The 21,892-nt window shown below is 41.5% G+C and overlaps 1 protein-coding gene and 1 long non-coding RNA gene across 3 annotated transcripts in view; one reads left to right on the forward strand and one right to left on the reverse strand.

The window, feature by feature from the left end:
* sra1 (steroid receptor RNA activator 1) overlaps positions 1 to 12,499 on the reverse strand; it is a 25,104-nt gene extending 12,605 nt beyond the window's left edge. The window contains exon 1 of one of the 2 annotated variants that reach the window (XM_073067301.1): positions 12,380 to 12,499. In XM_073067301.1, the coding sequence (XP_072923402.1) occupies positions 12,380 to 12,404 (25 nt within the window). In that variant the 5' untranslated portion in view covers positions 12,405 to 12,499. Of the gene's footprint in view, positions 1 to 12,029; positions 12,222 to 12,379 lie in introns of those variants that run through there. The other variant, XM_073067300.1, reaches the window with a different exon arrangement.
* LOC140739210 (uncharacterized) lies at positions 12,358 to 17,976 on the forward strand. The gene is made up of 3 exons (XR_012101578.1): positions 12,358 to 12,622; positions 15,248 to 15,358; positions 16,727 to 17,976. It is a non-coding gene; the product is annotated as an uncharacterized lncRNA (long non-coding RNA).
* Positions 17,977 to 21,892: the final 3,916 nt, after the last annotated feature.

The following is a 21,892-nucleotide window of genomic DNA, read 5'->3' on the forward strand; positions in this document are numbered from 1 at the left end:
CATCTCTTAGCTACCTCTCATTAACACACTTTGTCTTCTACATTCTTAAGATTTCATTCTCCTACTAAATTGGGTACATGCATAGCAAATAGCAAGTTCAAACTACATAATCTACATCAAAGCTGACTACATAGTTTTGGTTACACAGCAAACAAGTTCAAAGCAAAACATCTCTTAGCTACCTCTCATTAACACACCATTGTCTTCTACATTCAATCGGATACATGCATAGCAAATAGCAAACTCAGACTACCTAATCCACATCTCTTAGCTACCTCTTATTAACACACCATTGCCTTCTACATTCTTAAGATTTCATTCTCTAGCAAATAGCAAGTTCAAAGCTGACTACATAGTTTTGGTTACACAGCAAACAATGCAACTTTTATACCCCAATACTATTTCGATGCTGTTATCAAGGAAGTAAGAGAGACAAAGGAATGCTGCCAGGGCAGTTGTTATTGATAACAGCTCATGACAGTTAATGAGAGAGAGACACAGCTCAGAGATACACAAGGTGGAATGTTTCCTACTGACAAAAGCCATTGATTTACTGCTATTGTCTTTTGGAGAAGGATTGTTTACTTGGTACTGTTCTATTCATTGAAACCCCTCAGGGGGCAACCAGAGTGGGCTGGTTTGATGGGTTACATCATCCCAACCTGATTGACACCTGAGACCCCGTGAGTGGGGATAAAAGTGAGGTCTGGGGTAACACCCCTCAGACGCACCAGGAGAAACGCTAGTGAGCATCAGAACCCCCATGAGACAGGGTGGGAGATCGGAGACCGAATGAAGGGTCAGTAAATTTTAACTCACAGTGTTTTGTAGCGAGACCAGTGGGGGCTTGTGTGTGTGTCCACCCTTGCCTGGGTGACGAGTCCACCACGGAAGAACGGTCTAGCTAAAGGACGGAGGGGTCATACGTGAATGGCCACAACAACAACGCATCGACGGATCAAAATCGTAAAGGAAGGTTGGCAAGATAATAGCTGTTATTGTTCACACGTTTTCTCTCTCTCTCTCTCTCCAACCATTGAACTGAACATTATATTTCCATCTGACAATTCATTACCCCCTAGACAACAATAGAGCTTGTTTCATTAGTGATTATTATTATACCCGCACTTTTAGGTTTAGTATTGCTAACGTGTATTCTCTGTATATTCGCATTGATATTATTTTGTATATTTTTGCTAATAAATATTGTTGAAAATAGTATCACCAGACTCCAACGGACACTTCTATCTTTGCTGGTAAGACACCCAGTTACGGGGTACGTAACACAGGTGATGGATTGCTACCCTGACAGTCTCTCGTAAAATGCCTTGATACAATTTTGAATTCATTGTTCCCTCAACAATCGCAAGCTGCCCCAGACCATGATGCTCTTTCCACCATGCTTCACAGTTGGGATGAGGTTTTGGTGTTGGTGTGCAGTGCCCTTCATTCTCCAAACATAGCAATGTGCATTTTTGACAAAAAGTTCAACTTTCATCTCATCTGTCCACAGAACATTGTCCCAGAAGTGTTGTGGAACATCCAGGTGGTCTTTTGCAAACTTGAGACATTCAGCAATTTTTTTTTGGAGAGCACTATTCTATGAACATCATTCTTGCTCACTGTTTTTCTTATATTGGACACATGAACAGAAACTTTAGCAAGTACTAGAGATTTCTGCAGGTACTTTTGCTGTTACCCTTGGGCTCTTTTTCACCACCTTCAGCATTGCACATTGTGCTCTTGGTGTGCTCTTTGCAGGATGCCCACTCCTAGGGAGTTTCCTCCATTTATAGATAATTTCTATTACTGTGGACTGATGAACATTCAAGGTCTTTAGAAATGCTTTTGTAGCCTTTTCCAGCTTCATACATCTCTACAATTCTTATCTCATTGAATGGAACACCCGACTCCAAATAGCTTTTGTACAAGGTATTACCCTAGAAGTTCACATACTTTTTCCAACAAATACATGTAGTATAGGATCATGTACCTCACAGTGATACCTCAGTAAATGAACAAGTAAAAATTATTTATTTATTTGGGTTATCTTTATTTAGTTTTAGGACTTACGTGAAGATCTAATTACATTTTAGCTCATATTTATACAAAAATATAGAAAATTCTACAGGATTCAGAAACTTTCTAGCACCACTGTAACTACCCTTTGCACCATGTTTATTTTTATAAACATTCATTATTTTATATATTCATCGATTCTTCCCTCTGCAATAGGAGCCAGTATGGGAGACTAAGTAAACACATCTCCACGTCCTGTTCAATCAGCACTGGTGCGCCACATGGTAAGTTCTCTCCAGTTTTATTTTTCTATACACCAATGATTACATCTCCAGTGATCCATCTATTAAACTGATAAGTTTGCAGACAACAAACACTGTTCTCACTGGACTGATCACCAGAGACGATGAATCAAAGTATCACCAAGAAATAGAGAGGCAAAAGTTCTGGTGCAAATTTCAAAGTAAATTCATTATCAAAGCACCTATATGTCAACATATATTAATCCAAGATCCATTTTCTTGCAAGCATTCACAGTAGAACAAAGAAATTCAAAGGAATCAATGAAATGCTACACAAAGACTGACAAACAACCAATGTGACAAACTGTGAAAATACAATAAATAATATTGAGAACATGAGTTGTACAGTCCTTAAAAGTCAATATATAGGCTGTAGAATCAGTTCAGTGTTGAGGTGAGTAAAGTTATCCACTCTGGTTCAGGAGCCTGGTGGTTGAAGGGTGTTGGATCTGACTGTTTAATTCCTAGATTAGACTGTTTAATTATAGTTTAATAATTATCTGCTTGTATATTAAGTAGTTCTTATGTGCATATTAGTTTAATATGCCTCTAGTGGGTATAGTGGAAAACTCTTGAAGCTTGTTTGTTCTGCAATATTGAAGAAGTGCTTTCTCATTGATTAACTCTTATCTACAATTTGAATGGAATTGTCCTCATCTCCATGGGGTATAAAATAGCTAAACACAAAGCAGTGCCAACTTAATCTTAGCTTTCCCTTCACTTAGTAGACCCCTACCATGATGTTCAACTTTCCTTTATTCTATCAACTTTTAAAATGATTGTGAAACAACAAGTTTTGTGCCCCTTTCCTGACTTCTGGAAGAACCTTAGATTAAAACGTCAGAATCCAACAAGTGGCCTAATTGGCAGGATATCAAAGTTTAGGACTTGGAACAATCAAAGCCAAAAGTAGAATTTTTAGTGCACAACAAAAGGGACTTCTTAGTTGTCAAACAGAAAAAGTGTCCTTGCTTCATATATCAGATAGAAATTAGGATTAAGGACAGTACATTGCTATTTTAAAAGATAAACAGTTGCAATCTATTTGGTTGTAAACTATTTGGTTACAATCTAGTTGGGTTGCACAACAATCTATTTCAATACCTAGTAAAAATATTATTTGTACAATCTATTTGGTTGTTGGATCAATCTATCTGGCTAAATCTATTAATATTTTGAGATCACAGTCAAAGTGATGAAAAGTAAGAACGAATTAAGATTGAATCAAAACAATGGCCAAAGTTGTGAAATCTACTAAGAGCTTTGATCCAAATAAAACAACAATATTAAGTTAATTAAGATCCAAGAAAATGCCTGTTACTGATTTAGAGATAAAAGGGCGTGGTTGGTTTGACTGAATCTGTGAGCGAGTGAAAGAGTTCATGGGATAAGTAAAGTCTTCTGCTAATCAAAAGAAATACAAAACTTGTGATAAACTACAAAAACAACATAATAAGTACAGCAAGAAGTCCAAAGAGCAACTCTTCGCATTAACTGAATGAGTAAAAGAACAACACAGTAATTCAATTGAAGTGCACTATGCAGAGCTCAGAAGTAAACTAAAACATATGTGGAGTAGCCCAGCCATGACTTCAAGTCAGCAATCCTACTAGAAGTTCTTCTAGTGGCATTTCCAGTGATGCCACTGCTGGTGTTCCACCCTGGGAAACACCTACTTCTGCAGCTCCGCCCAGAGATTCAGCCTACATCAAACAGGCAGAGCCACCATCTGAACTCTGGGGAATTGACAGTCTTCTCAGGCAGCGACACCATCTGAATTCTGAGGAGATACAGGACTGACATGACATGGACTCAACAGCAGCCCTCTATTGACATCAGTGAGGACCTTAAGATGAAGAGCAGAATTAGGCCATTTGGTCCATCAAGTCTACTCAACCATTTCATCATGGCCAATCCTCTCAGCCCCAATCTCCTGTGTTCCCCAACATATCCCTTCATGCCCTGACCAATTAAGAACCTAACAACCTCAGTCTTAAATATACATAAAGACTTGGCCTCCACAGCTGACTATGGCAAAGAATTCCAAAGAATCAATCCCAACACTGATCATCTGCAGCTAACTAGAAAAGGCTCTCTTTTCCCCCCACTCTTTGCCTCCCGCCAATCAGTCACTGCTTTATCCATGCTAGAATCTTTCCTGTAATATTGTGGACTCAGAACTTGTTAAGCAGCCTCATGTGTGATACCTCATCAAAGGCCTTCTGAAAATCCAAGTACACAACATCAAGCGATTCTCCTTTGTCTATCCTGCTTGTTACTTCTTCAATGAATTCCAACTATTTGTCAGGCAAGCTTTTCTTGAAACAAAAAGATTGACAGCTCTGTCATAGCTTGCTCCAATAGAGACCAAGTGAGTGAAGAGACTCAGGTCTGAAGATGAAACCATTGTTCATCAGTATTGTTAAGTAGTGACAACCTGAGGAATTATATACAGAATTAAAAGGGCTAAAACCTGACTGACATTTGCAGCTTGACTAGTCATACTATGCAAATAATGTTGTAAGATAACTAAGCTGCTAACCATGGGATAGATGCAAGGAACAAAGGAGCATTTGTAGCATGAGACAGCTGCTTTGCATAAACACTAATCAAGGGTGTCTGGCAATGATCAGAGTACGTATGTGACAACGAATGTTTAACAAGCAGCCCCAGACAGTGCTCTGGGCTCTCTTAATTATAGGTTTCCAAGCTCTATGAGCGGGGCTTTGTAGTGTAATATCAACTCAGACACAAGCAAAACTGTATTTGACAATTATTCCCTTGGTCTGAACTTAAAGACCTCTGGTAGTGAGGCAGAGTGACGACCCATCAACTATTGCACAACCACTCAACAATCTGCTGAAGGACAGTAAGTGCTCAGATGACCCTGCGACTCTTAATGAAGAACAACTGAAAGTATTTCAAACTCTAAAGGTGACTTCGTGTACTGTACCTGCATTATAATAAACCTAATTCTGATTAAGAATCCTAAAACAGGCAGACCAGGGATACCAACAGCATCCTGTTGGTCGTTACTCTGCCACTGATGACTCACCAGTGATTGGGGAGAATTTGAATGGCTGAATGGACAGTTAATTCTGAAACTGGAATGCTAGCATCAGGAAGCATGGCTCCTGGCACTTCTGTGTAATAGACAGAACTAAAAGCTCTGATTAAAGCCCGTAAGTTGGCAGGAGTTGTCATGATTTTGTAAATTTATGGCACAGAGGATTTCTTACAGCTGTAGGAACTCCAACCAAGAATGGTCAACTAGTAAACAAACTTAGGGATATCATACAACTGCCATCAGAAAGTTGCCATATTAAAATGTAAAAGCCACCCCAAAATTAATACTGGGGAAATGAATACACTTACAAGTAGACTACATTTATTTTAACCAAAGTGTCAAGAATACATGGATGCTCAGTTCTGGTCACTTTACTACAGAAAGGATGTGGAAACTATAGAAAGGGTGCAGAGGAGATTTACAAGGATGTTGCCGAGATTGGGGAGCATGCCTTACGAGAATAGGTTGAGTGAACTTGGCCTTTTCTCCTTGGATGGACAGAGGATGAGAGGTGACCTGATAGAGGTAAATAAGATGATGAGAGGCATTGATCGTATGGATAGTCAGAGGCTTCTTCCCAGGGCTAAAATAGCTATCACGAGAGGGCATAGTTTTAAGGTGCTTGGAAGCAGGTACAGAGGAGATGTCAGGGATAAGTTGGTTTTTAAAAAAATGCAGAGTGGTGAGAGCATTGAATGGGCTCCTGGTGACTGTGGAGGAGGCAGATATGATAGGGTCTTTTAAAAGAGTCCTGGATAGGTAAATGGAGCTTAGAAAAATAGGGGGCTATGGGTAACCCTAGGTAATTTCTAAAGTAAGTACATGTTTGGCACAGCATTGTGGGCCAAAGGGCCTGTATTGTGCTGTAATTTTTCTATGTTTCTATACTGGTAGTAGTGGACAAGTATTCAAGATGGGTGGAAGCTATAATAGCAAGGAAAGCTACTGCCACACTACCAGTATCTCTGATTAAGGACCATATTCCTAGATGGCAATTCCCATGTAACACTGATTCTGACCAAGCAACATATTTCACTGGGAGTATTTGTTAGGACTTACATTGACTGATGAACATTGAATGGCCTTTCAATTGTCCACATCACCCAGAAGCATCAGGACAAGTCAAACAATGAATGGGACCATCAACCAATGACTAACTATCATGAGGAAGGCATACCATAGCCTACAGCTTTTCCTAGGGTCCTACGTAGCATCAGAGCAGCCTCAAACAAGAAAACTTATGTCTACTCCAGATGGTAACAGGGCACCCTATGTCACTGTCAGGAGCCCTCAATCTCAGAGAGGCTGATGTACACATTATGGCAAACAGTTTATTTAACTATTGTGTGAAACTAACCCAAGCTTCTCAACAGGTTTCTGCCACTTAAGAAAACCCAACAAAAGGAGGAATCTCCCTGGTCGCTGATAAGTGGGTCCTGATTAAGAAACCACATATGCAACCATTGGTAGCTGGATGGGAAGATCCTTATCAAGCGCTGTTAATTACCAACTTGGCAGTGAAAGTAGAAGGTAAAAATATGTGGATACATTGCATCCAAGGAGGACACCACGTGCTGCGGTTAATATGCTAGTAGTTAAGGTGGTGCTAAACGGCAACTCCTTTGCTTGCTTCTTCAGAAACAGCTTTATTTCTAACTTTGATATCTATTTTTTCCCTTTTCAGGGTGTGGGGGGTTCTTTTGAAGACCCTGACCTGGAGTTACACTCTGACTTTGGTTCTTTGTGGAATGGGACCCGCTCTCAGGGCCTCACGATCGGCCACTTTTTGATATCCCCAGGACGCGGCCCGGAAGACTAGCGCGCCTTTAGGGTTCCGGGATTTTGTGGCTCCGGGGACCTGCTGATCCTAGGCTAGTGCCCCTGAGTGAAGCGTCGCCAGAGAACATGTAACATTGGGAGCAACAGGTTGTGTGCCCAGAGAGCTGCACCTTTTTGGTCCCGACTCTCCAAGCACAGAGCTCGGTAAAAGCGACGCAACAGACTTTTAACATTGTAAATCAGCGAGTTGTTTGTTGTATCTCCCCTCTCGCTGTGAAATGGGGACACCTCTTTTTCCCTTATTATCGCGTGAATGCATAGTTTTGGGGGTACAGGTTTCCCCCGCTATCTGAAGGTAGAGCGTTCCTACAAAACAGTTCGTAAGCCGGAATGTTGTAAAGTGAAGAAGCAATTACCATTTATTTATATGGGAAAAATTTTTGAGCGTTCCCAGACCCAAAAAATAACCTACCAAATCAAACCAGATAACACATAAAATCTAAAATAATACGAACATATAGTAAAAGCAGGAATGATACGATAAACATACAGCCTATATAAAATAGAAATATTGTATCTACGGTGTAGTTTCACTTATCAAAATCAGGAAGACAGCGAGCCAAAATCGATGTGGAGAAAAGAAAATCGGCACGTACACACCCACGCACGAACATGCATGCGCACAAGGCTTCATGGTCATGGTAGTCTTTCTTGGGGTAAACACACATATAAAGTGTGCGTCTTTTTTTTGCAAAAGCAAAAATCCTCTTTGTTTACTGAAAACAGGTACTAATGTAGGTCTTTTGTAACAGCGAGCTGTCATAAAGCGAACGTTCGAAAAACGGGGGGCCAACTGTACTGCAAGTCTGTATCTTTATTGATGCTTCGCTGCACGCTTGAGTGCTTGGGAGGGTGCTGATGCTTTTTTTGCTGATGGGGGTGGGTGGGGGGGTCATTGCCTTGCTGCTGCTTGTGCATGGAAGGGGGAGCTGGGGGGGGCTTTGGGGTTCTAATGTTTTAATTGTCATTCATATTTTGGGGCACTCCTCTGTTTTCATGGATGTCTGTGAAGAAAAAGAATTTCAGGATGTATATTGTATATATTTCTCTGACATTAAATGTACATATTGAAACCTATTGATCTCTTGGCCAAAGTACCTACACTGCTGGGCTACAGTGAGCAAATCACTAATCAGCCCGAAGACTTCAAGCAAGTCAACAACTACTGTACATTATGACGTTTATTTCAACATTGTTGTTATATTTTTGCCAATTTTGCCTACTTACTATGTGTACAAACATGTTTTATCATAAGTTACATTTTTTTTTACTTCCTTATAGGTAATCATTAAGAACAGTTCAAACTTGCATAACAGTACCTACAAATCTGCCAAACCATAATCCTATAAATACTTTGAAGAATACGTATCCTTTGATATTTCATATCCCTAGTCACTTTTTGATTGTTCTGTACATAACATGTATACCACAAGTTTTTCTGCCTCTGAATTTTCAGGTGTAATGATCCTAAATGTGTGATTTAGAATCAAAGGGGAAGGTTGTAGGATTTGACTATTTAATTCTGAGATTAGACTGTTTGTTACTTTCTTTGCAGTTTAATAATTATCTGCTTGCATTTTAAGTAGTTCTTATATGCATAAGATATGTTTAATATGTCTCTAATGGTTATCCAAAATACAATTCTGGAAAGCTCTAGAAGCCCCTTTGTTCTGCATTATTGAATAAGTGCATTCTCATCAGTTAACTTGGTACTGTAATATTGAATAACTGCTTTCTCATTGGTTGACTCCCATCTACAAATAGGAATGGAATTTTCTTTATCTCTATGGGTACAAAACAGTTAAACACAAAGCAGCATCATCTTAATCTTAGCTTTCCCTTCACTTAGAAGACTTCTATCACTGTTTGTTCAAATTTCCTTTGCTCAATTAATTCTTAATAAAATGATCGTGAGGCAACAGGTTTTGTGCCTCTATATGATATCTCAAAGAACCTTGGATTAAAATAACAGAATGCAACAAGGATAGTAAATGTTCCTAAACCTGATGGTGTGGGACCTATAAGGCTCCAGCACCTCACAACACAATCACAACAACTTGGAGCTGAAAACCCTTAAGACCAGAGAAATGTCTCCTCTCTACCCACTCATTAGCAACAAGCCTACAGTTAGTAACATTTCAACATTCAGCTTCCTGGGCATCAATATTTCTCAGGACCTCATGTGAGAGAACAATATCTCCTTCATTAGCAAAAAGGCTCAGTAGAGGATGTACTTCTTGAGACAATTTGTAAAATTCCATCTTCTGCAGAACATATTGATGCAATTGTAAACCGTCATCATAAAGAACTTTACATCTGTTATAATCACTCCTTGTAATAATCATCAGGGAGGCATAGAGAGAATCTGTATTTACCGACAAGTAATCTTATGGTCTCATCTAAAATGCACTCCCACTAGAATTCCCTGATGCTCCTTGAACAGTCAATGAAGAGTAAAGGTATTGCCCAGGAAAGCAGTCTACACCGGCCAGGTCCCAATCTCCATATGTCAGTGGGGTCCTACTCATCCACGTTCTCTCATTGCCATAACATAGTTGGAGCTCCTGACACTTAGTGTTCCTTATCAGTTGAACTGATGGATCTCCATGCCATTGGCTCAATGTCACCTGACCTACCTGGGTCACCTTCTTACTGGCTCTAGTACAGGGCTACAACCAATGTCTAAGGTTTCTGTCCCCTGACCTTGTTCCTTTCAGCTCTGACTGGTCCAAACCTGTCAAAACTAGGTGACCTAGACACTGAGTCTAACGAGATTACAGATCACTTTTCTGCTAAGTCTGTCACTTACATAATAAGTAGCTAGTCATCCGAGAATGGTCTCAGGTTTAGCAGGTCATTAGCTGAAGTTCCTTGTGTCCACATTCAACTGCTCTGAGCAAGAATCAGCCTAGAGTTCACAAAATGGGGGGGGGGGGGGGGGGCAAACAGAGACAATTGGTTGTTTGCTCTCCCTGTCTTGGATTCATCCACATTCACTGATTTGTAGATTGTAGCTTCTTCAGGTCAAAACATCAGCCATTACTGCCTGGTTTATCAGCAAACTTTCACAATATTGAAAAAATACAATGACCTGTCAAATCAGCTGAAAAGGTAATTGGTTATAGTTTATCACCACCGCAGGACTTGCATACATCCAGGAAAAAGAAGTGGACAGTCAAAATCATTGTGGACACTACCCACCCAGCAAACTGCATTTTCCAAAAACTTCCTTCTGCTGAGTGCTATAAAGGTATTAAAACAATAACTTCACACCATATAAAAGTTTCTCACCCCCCAGGCAGTTAATCTGATCAACCATACTATTTAGCCACCCTCCCCATTCCCCTTATCTATTACCTCAGTCATTGCACTGGACAGTGAACACCTTAAGCCATTTTTTATAATGCTGTTTATATTGTAACTACATGCTGGTATTTATTCACATTTACTCACTTTCCATACTTTAATATCTAACTTTTTAAAATAATTCTTTATTTTTATAATTGTTCAATGTTGTTTTTGTTAAATACCGCACCAACACACTGCAGCAAATTCCCAATGCATTAAGTACATGTAAATAAAGTTGATCGTTTATCCTTCATTTCTACAGCAACAATCCCTGCTGACAAATCAGCATATAGGAAAGAGATTGAAAATCTGGCTGGATGGTGACACAACTACCTCTTACTCAATGTCAGCAAGACTGTAGACCTGATTATTGATTACAGGAGGAAGAAACCAGAGGTCCATGAAACAGTCATTTGGGGATTAGGGATGGAGTTGGTCAGTAACTCTAAATTCCTCAGCATTATCATCTTCAGAGGATCTGTTCTGGGTCCTCGTGTAAGTGACATTACAAAGAAAACACGGCAGCACCTCTATGTTAAAAGTTCTTGAAGATTCAGCATTTCATTTAAAACTTTGACAAACTTCTATATACGGTGAAGAGTATCCTGACTGGTTGCATAACAGCCTAATATAAAAACACAAATACTCTTGAATGGAAAGCCTACAAAAAGTAGTGAATACAACACAGTTCATCATGGGTAAAGCTCTCCCCACCACTGAACACCTCTATAAGGGGTTTGTTGCAGGAAAGTAGCATCCATCAAGGACTCTCACCAACCAGCCCATGCTCTCTTAGTACTGCTGCCATCAGATAGGAGGTATAGGACCCTCAGGACCCACACCACCAAGTTCAGGAACAGTTATTACCCCTCAACAATCAGGTTCTAGAAACAGAGAGTATAACTTCACTCATCCCAACACTGAACTGTTCTCACTATGGCCTCACTTTCAAGGATCTCATGTTCAAAGAGAACACTGCAGCACAGACACAGGCCCTTTGGCCCATCTAGTCTGTGTTGAACAATTAACCTGTGTAGTTCCATTGACCTCCATACCCCGCCCATCTATGTACCCATATAAATTACTCTCAAATGCTGAAATCAACCTGTATCCGCTGGCAGCTTGTTCCACACTTTCACCACCGTGGGTGAAGAAGTTTTTCCTCCTCATGTTCCCCTTAAACATTTCACCTTTCACCCATGCCTCTAGTTGCAGTCACATCCAATTTTAGTAGAAAGGGCCTGTTTGCATTTTCCATATCTATACCCCTTATTTATTGCTCATCTATTGTTGTTTTCTTTTTGTGTCTACAGTTTGATTGTCCACCTTGCTGTGTGCGTTTTTCCTTGATTCTATTATGTTTCCTTGAATTTACTGTGAATTGCCCGCAAGAAAAATAATCTTAGGGTGGTGTACAGTACATTGATAATAAATTTAGTTTGAACTTTGCTCACCTTGCTCCCAACCCTCCTCCCGGAACCAGGATACCATAAACACAAGAAATTCTGCAGATGCTGAAAACTTTGAGCAGCACACACAGAATGCTGAGGGGAGTCAGCAAGTCAAACAACATCCATGGAGAGAATAAACAGCCGACTTTCGGACCGGGACCGTTCGGAGTTCCCGCAGTATTAGGAGCGTGTTTCCCGGGATTCCACTACGTCACGAAGCGGTGCTGAGGAACGCCACGTAGACGGAGCAGCGGGGAGCGCCCTGCACGCCAGTCACTCCTCATTGCTCACCCCCCACTTACGCCGGCTTTAAGTCCGTCCATTCGCCAGTGACCACTTTTCTCTCACGTTACCTGGTTTCACGAACAGATCAGACATTTCTTCTTTACTGTTCCACTTCCACCTCCTCCTCGCCGGGTCCGGATCCGATGTGCTGACGCCACATCCGTCTCGCTGAGTTACGTCATTCGTCATGATTCAGCCGACCTGTCAGTGGCGGAAGTTATTAATTCATTCAAGAAAAGCCGTTCGACCAACTGAATATATCCTGTAGATTGTTTGTTGCTTTGGTGGGTCTTCGTCATCAGAAGTTTAAAGTAAGTTTATTATCAAAGTACATATATGTCACCATATACCAAGCTTAATTTTCTTCCGGCATACTCATTAAATCCATAATAGAGTAATAACCATAATAGAAAGACCCCAGCAATTTGGGCTTTCAACCAGTGTGCAAAAGAAAAACTGCAAATACAACGAGAAAGAAAAAACCAATAAATATCGCGAACATGAAATGGAGAAGCTTTGAAAATGAGTTCATAGATTCTGGGAGCATTTCAATGATGGGGCAGATGAAGTTGAGAGAAGTTATCCCCTTTGGTTCAAGAGACTGATGAGGGCTAAGCCTGGCCTGCCATTCAATACGATCACACTCGATCTGTCGAAAATCTTAAGTAATACACACAAAATTACATTTTTACTTATTATTTAATTATTTATGGTTTTATATTGCTATATTTCTACACTATTCTTGGTTGGTGCGACTGTAACAAAACCCAATTTCCCTTGGGATCAATAAAGTATGTCTGTCTGTCTGTCTATCAAAATACTGGAGGAACTCAGGTAGCCAAAACCCATCATCAACTTTGGAAAGGAAAGGGCAGAGCCAGAATAAGAAAGTAGGGGAGGCAAAGGAGTACAAGCTGGCAGGTGATAGGTGAGAGTAGGTCAAGAGAAATCTGCGTGGGTGGGGAAAGGGATGGGTGGAAGAATTAAAGGGCTGAAGTTGTAATTTAATAAGAGAAGACAGTGCCCAGAATTTTGTGCTTTCCACCAGCATTTCTCAGAGCCTTGAATTCCCCATCTTTCTAAAATATATGCACTCCCTCCTCAAATATTTCCAATATTGTCACCACTTACTAACGTGCAAGTCTTTAAAATCTGGGAGGAAACTGGAGCACCAGAGGAAACCCACACAGTCTCAGGGAGAACAGACAAATTCCTTACAAACAGCAGTGGGAATTGAACCCCAATCACTGGCACTATACAGCTTTGTGCTAATTGTTACACCGTGGTACTGACCTATTACAGCAACACTGAATACTGTTCAATATTGGCCAACTATTTCCTCTTTACTCTGGTCAACAAATGATTCCAATGAAAACCCAACACTAGATTATTAAATGATTTTCTCAGTAAATTAGGTATGGAAACGTACCATGTTTAAAATGCCAATTAACTTCAAAATGAAAAGCAAGAGCAAAATTCCTACTTGGAAGGAAATCTGTAATGTTACCAACTGGAATTCGATCACTTACATGAACATCTCAATAAATGCTTTGTCACTGAGCTCACCTAATGAAATATTAAAGAGTACTTTAAAAAAAGCTTAATTTCTTCCCCAAAATTTCTTAAGATGAAGACTTAACAAGTTGGAAATAATTTTAGTAAATTTCTTAGGCAATGTGAGCAGAGCTGTAAGGTAATTCTCAAGATAAACTACAGAACAATGATTGAAATATTGCTCCAATATTTTTATAAATATACTTTGATTTTAATCTTGCTATAGTACAATATAGGCCCTTCACAATCTATCCATACAACATAGCACAGAAACCAAATTCCATATACAAACTTGTAAGAGATATTTTATTTTTTAAGCAATAATACAAATTGCATTAATATACCAAGTGGTCCAGAAGTTGCTGGATAGAGGAATTCATATTCTGCATCTTATTTTGGAATTTTACATTACCTTTAGACTTCGATTAGCTTAAAATAATCAGAGGTAAGTAGAAAATATAAACCACTATATAAGCAACACATACAAAGTGCTGGAGGAACTCAGCAAGCCAGGCAGCATCTACAGATAAAACTACAGTCGACATTTCAGGTCGAGACCCTTTGGCAGAACTGGAGAAAAAAGATGAGGAGTAGAGTTAAAAGGTGAGGTGAGGGGAGGAGAGAGAGAGAAACACAAGGTGATGGGTGAAACTGGGAAAGGGAGGGATAAAGTAAAAAAGATGGGAATTTGGTTGGTGAAAGAAATACAGGGAGAGTCTGATAGGAGAGGATAGAAGGCCATGAAATAAGAAAAGGGTGGGGAAGGAGCATCAGAGGGAGGTGATAGGCAGGGAAGGAGATAAGATGAGAGACGGAAAAGGAGATTGGGAATAGTGAACGGGGCGGGGCATTACCAGAAGTTCAAGAATGTCATCAAGTTGGAGATTACCCAGGCAGAATACAAGGTGTTGTTCCTCCAACCTGAGTGTGGCCTCATTGCAACAGGAGAAGAGGCCATGGATTGACCTATCAGAATGGGAATGGGAAGTGGAATTAACATGGGTGGCCACCGGGAGGTCCACTTCTGACAGATGGAGTGTAGGTACTCAGCAAAGTGGTCCCCATCTATGTCAGCTCTCACCGATATACAGGAGGCCACACCAGTAACATCTCCCAGTGGCCAACTTCTCTAGCCCTGTATTTCTGTCACCAATCAACTTCCTAGCTCTTTTACTTCATCCCGCCCCCTCTTGGATTCACCTATCACCTTGTGCATCTCTCTCCCCTCCTCCATCTTTTAAATCTACTTGTAACTGCCTCAGAGACATGTTTCATTAGTTATTTTACATGTTTTTGTCATAAATTCATGATTTTTTAAATCTTAAAATAATGTTTGATTAAAACTTTTGTGCTTTTTATGTGTTGTTGTTCGTCCTTTGGAGTCGAAGACGACCACAACTTCTGTCAGGTGGAGGGTTTGACACTGTGGGTCCGGAGGTGACTGGTGAGGCCAATCCAGGCCCTGAAAGCTCGCCCACATGTGGGACACGAGGGTAGGTGCTGCAGTGGAGGTGGAGGTAGCTCAAGCCTTGCGCGTGGCGTGTTTCCTCTGAGCCTCTGCGGTGTGTCTGATTTCTGCTGTATACGCTCCTTTAGTGGTCCTGCTCCACCAGGTTGGGCAGACCAGAGCAAGCGATTCCCAGCTACTGGGATTGATGTTGAGGTCTTTGAGGGACACTTTGAGGCAGCCTTTGAAACTTTTCTTCTGCCCTCCAACTAAGCGCTTGCCCTGGCTCAGCTCTCCATACAGCAGCTGTTTTGGTAGTTGACTGTCAGACATCCTGACGACATGGCCAGCCCATCTGGCTTGGGCTTTCTGTAGGAGGGTGTAGACGCTGTGGGTGCTAGCCCGCTCCAGGACCTCCGTGCCTGGGACTTTGTCCTGCCATCGTACGTGGAGAAGTCTGCGGAGGCAGCTCAAGTGGAAGTGGTTGAGCTGTTTAGCGTGTCTGCTGTAGATAGTCCAGATCTCGCTGGCATAGAGGAGGGTGGTGAGAACCACTGCTTGGTAGACCTTCAGCTTGGTAGTAAGGCTGAGTCCTCTCCATTCCCATACATTCTCACAGTCTCCCAAAGGTGGCACTGGCTTTGGCAATTCTGTTGCTGATCTCTGCATCTATGTTCACCGCTTGTGACAGAGTACTGCCCAGATAAGTAAAGCTGTCAACTGCCAGTAGCTTCTGCCCCTTTACTGTGATGTGTGGTTCCTGGTAGGGCTTTCCGGGTACAGGCTGGTACATAACTTTGGTCTTTTTGGTGCTGATTGTAAGTCCAAAATTGTCACAGGCTCATGAGAAGCAGTCCATTTCTCGTTGCATCTTCTGCTCTGTGCTGGCGTTGAGGGTGCAATCATCAGCAAATAAGACGTCTCTGACGATGGTCTCCTTTACCTTTGTAACAGCCTGTAGACACCGGAGGTTGAATAGCCCACCGCCAGTCCTGTATCTGACGTGTATACCATCCTGACAATCAGATACAGGACTGGCTTTTTATGTAAGGTTTATTTAATATAGAGTGTAACAGGTTACATGACCAGAGTTTAATAAGAGCATGACTGTGGTATTATGGGTCAGAACCAACATGGAAGCAGTGAAAGACATATGGCCCTAAAATAACCTTATTCTGCATGTGGTCCAAGAGGCGCACATGATAATTGTTTTTGTTTTACATTGTGTATAATGTTGTTGAAGTGCCTTTACATGGAGAGTGTGATATGGTTTTAGTGATTTTATTTGATTTCAGCACACTTCTGTTTTGCTGACGTGTTTTGGGCCTGTTTATCGGCGGACACTAGCTTGAGAGACTTTAAAAGACTGAGAGATGTACATTTCAAACCTTTTATGTCTTTTATTTTCTTGTAGTTTTCACGATGTCTGCTGAAGAAAGAGACAGAGAGGGAGAGAGAGAGAGAGAAAATCTTCAAGGACATCTGTATGATACGTGGCTATTATTCCATTGGACCAGTGTAATTATAGTGAAAACGTGCAGCCAACATGGCTGAGAGTTCAAAGTAAGGAGCGCTGCGTGTCAGGGAAGAAGAGAAAAGGAAGCACATTCGCTGGGGCAGTGCGTGGCTGAGAAGTCGGAGAAAAGACTTGCTGATTGATGGGAGAAAACCGGAGTGTTGTCTCCTGACACCGTCGGGTTGAGAGTACCGTGACCTCACCAGGAGAAAGCAACTTTTACCAGCGTAGGCTACAGCTTTGCAAATATCCGCTCTACATGTGTCTGTTTCATTCCCTTACTGTCTTCAGGGAAAGTGTGGCTCTGCAGACAGCGTCAGGAGAGTTGAATCCGGGAAATCTTCAGGAGAAAAAAAAGTTAACCCCAAAAATACTGGAGCTTAAGCAACAAAAGGCTTCTCAGAGGGAGAGTAAATTCATCAAGCTATATGAAAGCTGGAAAGAACAGGTTAGAGCTACACGTACCAAACTTAAGGATGAGTGCTCTGACCAAGACTTAGATGATATGAAGGGCTGGAGACATAAATGAGAGATGTGTATGAAAATATACGATCTCAGTTGGCACCTTCTACTAAGATTAGAAGAAAGATGGATTCCTGCACAGCAGTAACAACAGATTTGATGGGGCTAATGAAAGTCCATATGAGTGAAGTGGGGCAAGAGGAGTTTGATGCTAAGGCAGAAAACGCAAGACTTTGTATGGTGCTCGACAGAGAGTATGCCCAGTCGACATTTGGGACTACAATCTCGAAATCCGCTGTTCGTAGCTACCACTCAAGCTGTTTATCAGAACAGCAAAGCATTACAGCAGAAAGAGCAGAGTGTGCTGCAGTTTGCGGCAAAGCAGGCCGAAATGGAGATGGAAGAGACTATTGCTGTACAAAGGCAAGAACATAAAAGACTGGAAAATCAGAGAGATCTTCAAGTAATAGCCGCAAAGCTTAAGGCTTACTCTGAAGCTGACTCAGGTGAGGCCTTGGAGGAAAGTAGAACAGCAAGCAGTCAGCCGGCTAATTGTCCTCCAATACCTTATAAATAAATTAAAGGGGAACAAACATGTAAGAACAATGAACAAACAATACTAACAACGAAGCATCGTTAGTACAAGCCCTACATGACACAATGGTTCTCACCAGACTTCCTACACCCGAGCCCTCCACTTAGGTTCTTCGAGTGGAGCATAAGTTGGAAGGCATTGATAGAACGGCAATGCACAAATCCAGCTGACAGGTTGTTCTACCTACAAAAATACATCAGTGGTGAGGCACGATCTGTATTGGAAGGGAGCTTCTACAGAAAGGATGAAGAAGCCTACGACCAGGCATGGGAGACTTTGAATGTTGGGTATGGCTACCCCTTTGTAATCCAGCGTGCATTTAGAGAAAGAATGAATAACTGGCCAAAGATTGGCTCAAGGGAGTCAGTTAAACTGAGACAATTCAGTGATTTTCTGACAGCCTGCAGCAATGCTATGCCATATATCAAAGGGCTTCAGGTGTTAAATGACTGTGAAGAGAATCAAAAGGTACTCCAAAATCTCCCTGATTGGGTGACCTCTCACTGGAATTGTCATGTCACAAAGCAGTTGTGACAAATGGAGGAATTCCCTGATTTCAAGGAGCTTGTTGATTCTGTGGCACATGAAGCAGAAATCACATGCAATCCTGTAACATCCTTTCATGCCTTGAAGCCTACTAAAGAAAATTTATCTAGAGACATGAAGCACACTAAGACTAATGCATTCATTACAAATGTGAAAGCATCGGATAAATCAAGTACAGTGATGGAAACATACAGTGCTGTGGAGAACAGCTCAAAGGATTTAAACGGATCCAAGAAGGTAAACACTTCATTTTCATCTTCAAACCCAGTCACATGCATGTGCTGTGGGGAAAGCCACTCCATCCACAAATGCCAGAAGCTGGACAAGAGAAGGTTCATATTGGACAATAACCTGTGTTTTGGCTCTCTTAGGAGAGGACACAATTCAAAGGATTGTAAGAGCAAAGCTACTTGTGGCATATGTAAGAAGCATCATCCAACACTACTTCATGAAGACCGTCCTTCTGCTGCAACAGACACATACTCTCATGTTATGCAAGCAGAAGAAAACACATTTTCCCTTTCTTGCTGTGTTAACAGAGGTGATGGTGGGAGCACATCCATGATAGTGCCTGTATGGATTTCCTCAAGCACCACCCCTAAAACAGAGACCTTAGTGTATGCCCTACTGGATGCACAGAGTAGCAACACCTTTGTAGATCAAGAGGTATGTGAGAAGATGGGAGCAGGATTAGAGCCAGTCAAGTTAAAGCTTACCACTATGATGGGAAAAGAGTCTATTGTTCAGAGTGGAAGAGTTAGTGGGCTTAGAGTTAAAGGGTTTTCCTCACAGAGTTTCATCAACTTTTACCTGCCTATACCAGAGATTTCATCCCACTCAAATGTTCCCACATTCCTAACCCTGAAATGGCCAAAAGGTGGAGCCATCTGAATAGAATAGCACAGGAAATACCAGAGCTGATGGTTTGCGAGGTTGGACTCCTGATAGTGTTGGCACCACGACGAGTCATCACAGGAGGTGACGATGAGCCGTATGCCATCAAGACTGACCTGGGCTGGAGCATTGTCGGCAGCTCACTGCAGGTCACAGGTCAACAGAAGTGACAGGTCTGTGCCATCGTGTATCTATCAAGGAACTTACACCGTTGACACCAGTCTTTAGAGCCCTTGAATCAGACTTCAGAGATACAAACCCTGGAGAAAAGAGCATATCACAAGATGACATATAGTTCATGCAATTACTGAATGAAAGAATACACCAGAATGCAGATAGGCACCTGGAAGTGCCCCTCCCCTTTAAGATATGCCCTCAACTGCCAGAAAATAAGCGGCTAGCTCTGGTGCGGCTGAAGCACCTGAAAGGGAAACTGGAGAAAAATCCCAAACTCAAGGATGACTACGTTAAAATTATGGAAGGTGTATTCAAGGATGGTGTTGTGGAGAGAGCTAAAGATCAACCCAAAGCAGGAAATGTGCGTTATATTCCTCACAAGGAGTCTATCACCCTAGAAAACCAGGAAAAATTAGGGTTGTGTTCGACTGTTCTGCTAAGTATGATGGCACCGCTCTGAATGATCACTTACTAGCTGACCTGATCTCACAAATGGGCTGACAGGAGCGCTCTGCAGATTCCGCAATTACCCAATTGCAGGGATCTGGGATGTAGAAGAAATGTTCCACAGGTTCTATGTAAGCCAACAGGATAGAGATTACTTATGGTTCCTGTGGTGGGAAAATGACAATACAAATCTAGAGCCAAAAGAATGTCGCATGAAGGTCCATCTTTTTGGAGCAGCAGCCTCCCCTGGCTGTGCAAATTATGGAATGAAGTATCTTGTGAGCCAAAATGAAAAAGAGTATCCAGTAGTAGACAACTTCATCAGAAAAAATTTCTATGTCGATGATGGCCTCCTCTGTGTAGAATCTGTGGACACAGCCATCAAACTAGTGAAAGAAGCACAAAATGTGTGTGCAAAAGGGAGATTACATCTCCACAAGTTCATCAACAACAGAGAAGTCTTGGAGTCAATTCTGGACAGTGAATGAGCTAATGGAATTCAGGATGTGGATTTCAATTATGATGAACTCCCAGTCCAGACCGTGTTGGGAGTAAAGTGGAGTGTGATCAGTGACACCTTCTCTTTTAAAATCACCCTAGATGAGAAACCAGCAACACAGCAAGGAATCCTTTTGACTGTAGCCTTTGTGTTTGACCCACTAGGCTTCCTAGTTCCCTTCCTCCTACTAGGAAAGAAAGTACTATAGGAAATGTGCCAAAAGCATATTGGATGGGTCAAACCATTGCCTGGAGAATTAAAGCCACGATGGGAGTGCTGGCTGAATGATCTATAGAATCTGCAAAAACTCCAGATTCCAAGATGCTTTGCTCCTGAAAACCTAGGTAAGGTCCAGAGAATTGAACTGCATCACTTTTCGGATGCGACTAGCCATGGGTACAGTCAGTGCTCATATATCCGAGTACTGAGTGAAGATGAAGTGCATTGCTTCTTAGTCATAGGTAAGGCATGGGTTGCACCCACAAGAGTTGTAAGCATAGCAAGGCTGGAGTTAACGGCTGCAGTGGTCTCCTCAGTGGTCAGCAGTATGCTAAAGGAGGAGCTGGAGTTCAAAATTGATCAAGAGTATTTTTGGACAGATTGCCATGCATTAATGGGCTACATTAATAATGAAGCCTTAAGGTTTCACGTTTTCGTTGCAAATCGAGTCCAAAGAATCAGAGAAGTTAACTGATCCAGCGCAGTGGTACTATATTGATACTGATCAAAATCCGGAAGATCACGCTTCCAGAGATCTCAAGGTGGCAGAGCTAATTGGTACAAATTGGTTTACTGGACCCAAGTTTCTGTGGGAAAGAGAGATTGTCGCATCAAAGTTAACTCCAGAGCTTCTGGTGAGCGATCCTGATGACAAAATGACACAAGTACTACAAACAAAGGTGGTAAAAGAGGACAATTTCTTGGAGAAACTTAAAACGGTTCTCAAAATGGCATACGGCATTGAAGGTGGTTGGCCGGATCCAGCAACTAGCAGAGAGCCAAAACAGCAAAACCCATAAATGTTGAAGACAGAAGAAAGGCCAGTCTTCTGCTTGTAAAATTGGCACAAAGGGATGTTTTCAAAGAGGAAATGCGAATAGAGTCATGGCAAACTGCCACACAGCCATCCATTGTTCCAACTTGACCAGTATTGCAAGATGTTCTCAGGGTGGGAGGGCGATTAAAGGCTTCCTTACGTCTCAACTTGAAGTGTCCTGTAATCCTACCAAGAGATGATGTCAACCATTCTTGAATGTTCTATTCATAAATTAGTTGTACTTGTAGAAAACAGCTAAAATGTGTTCCAATGGAACTGATTTCCAAACACCTACCTGTGTGGAGAGTTTAAAGTATCAGTCTTGATCTCAGTTTGTTACAAATACCAATTATTTCATTCTGAAATTACTAGATATATTCAAATATTTGTACAAAGGTTATCATAAAT

Source organism: Hemitrygon akajei, chromosome 15 (assembly GCF_048418815.1).
Source record: "Hemitrygon akajei chromosome 15, sHemAka1.3, whole genome shotgun sequence".
NCBI lineage: Eukaryota > Metazoa > Chordata > Chondrichthyes > Myliobatiformes > Dasyatidae > Hemitrygon > Hemitrygon akajei.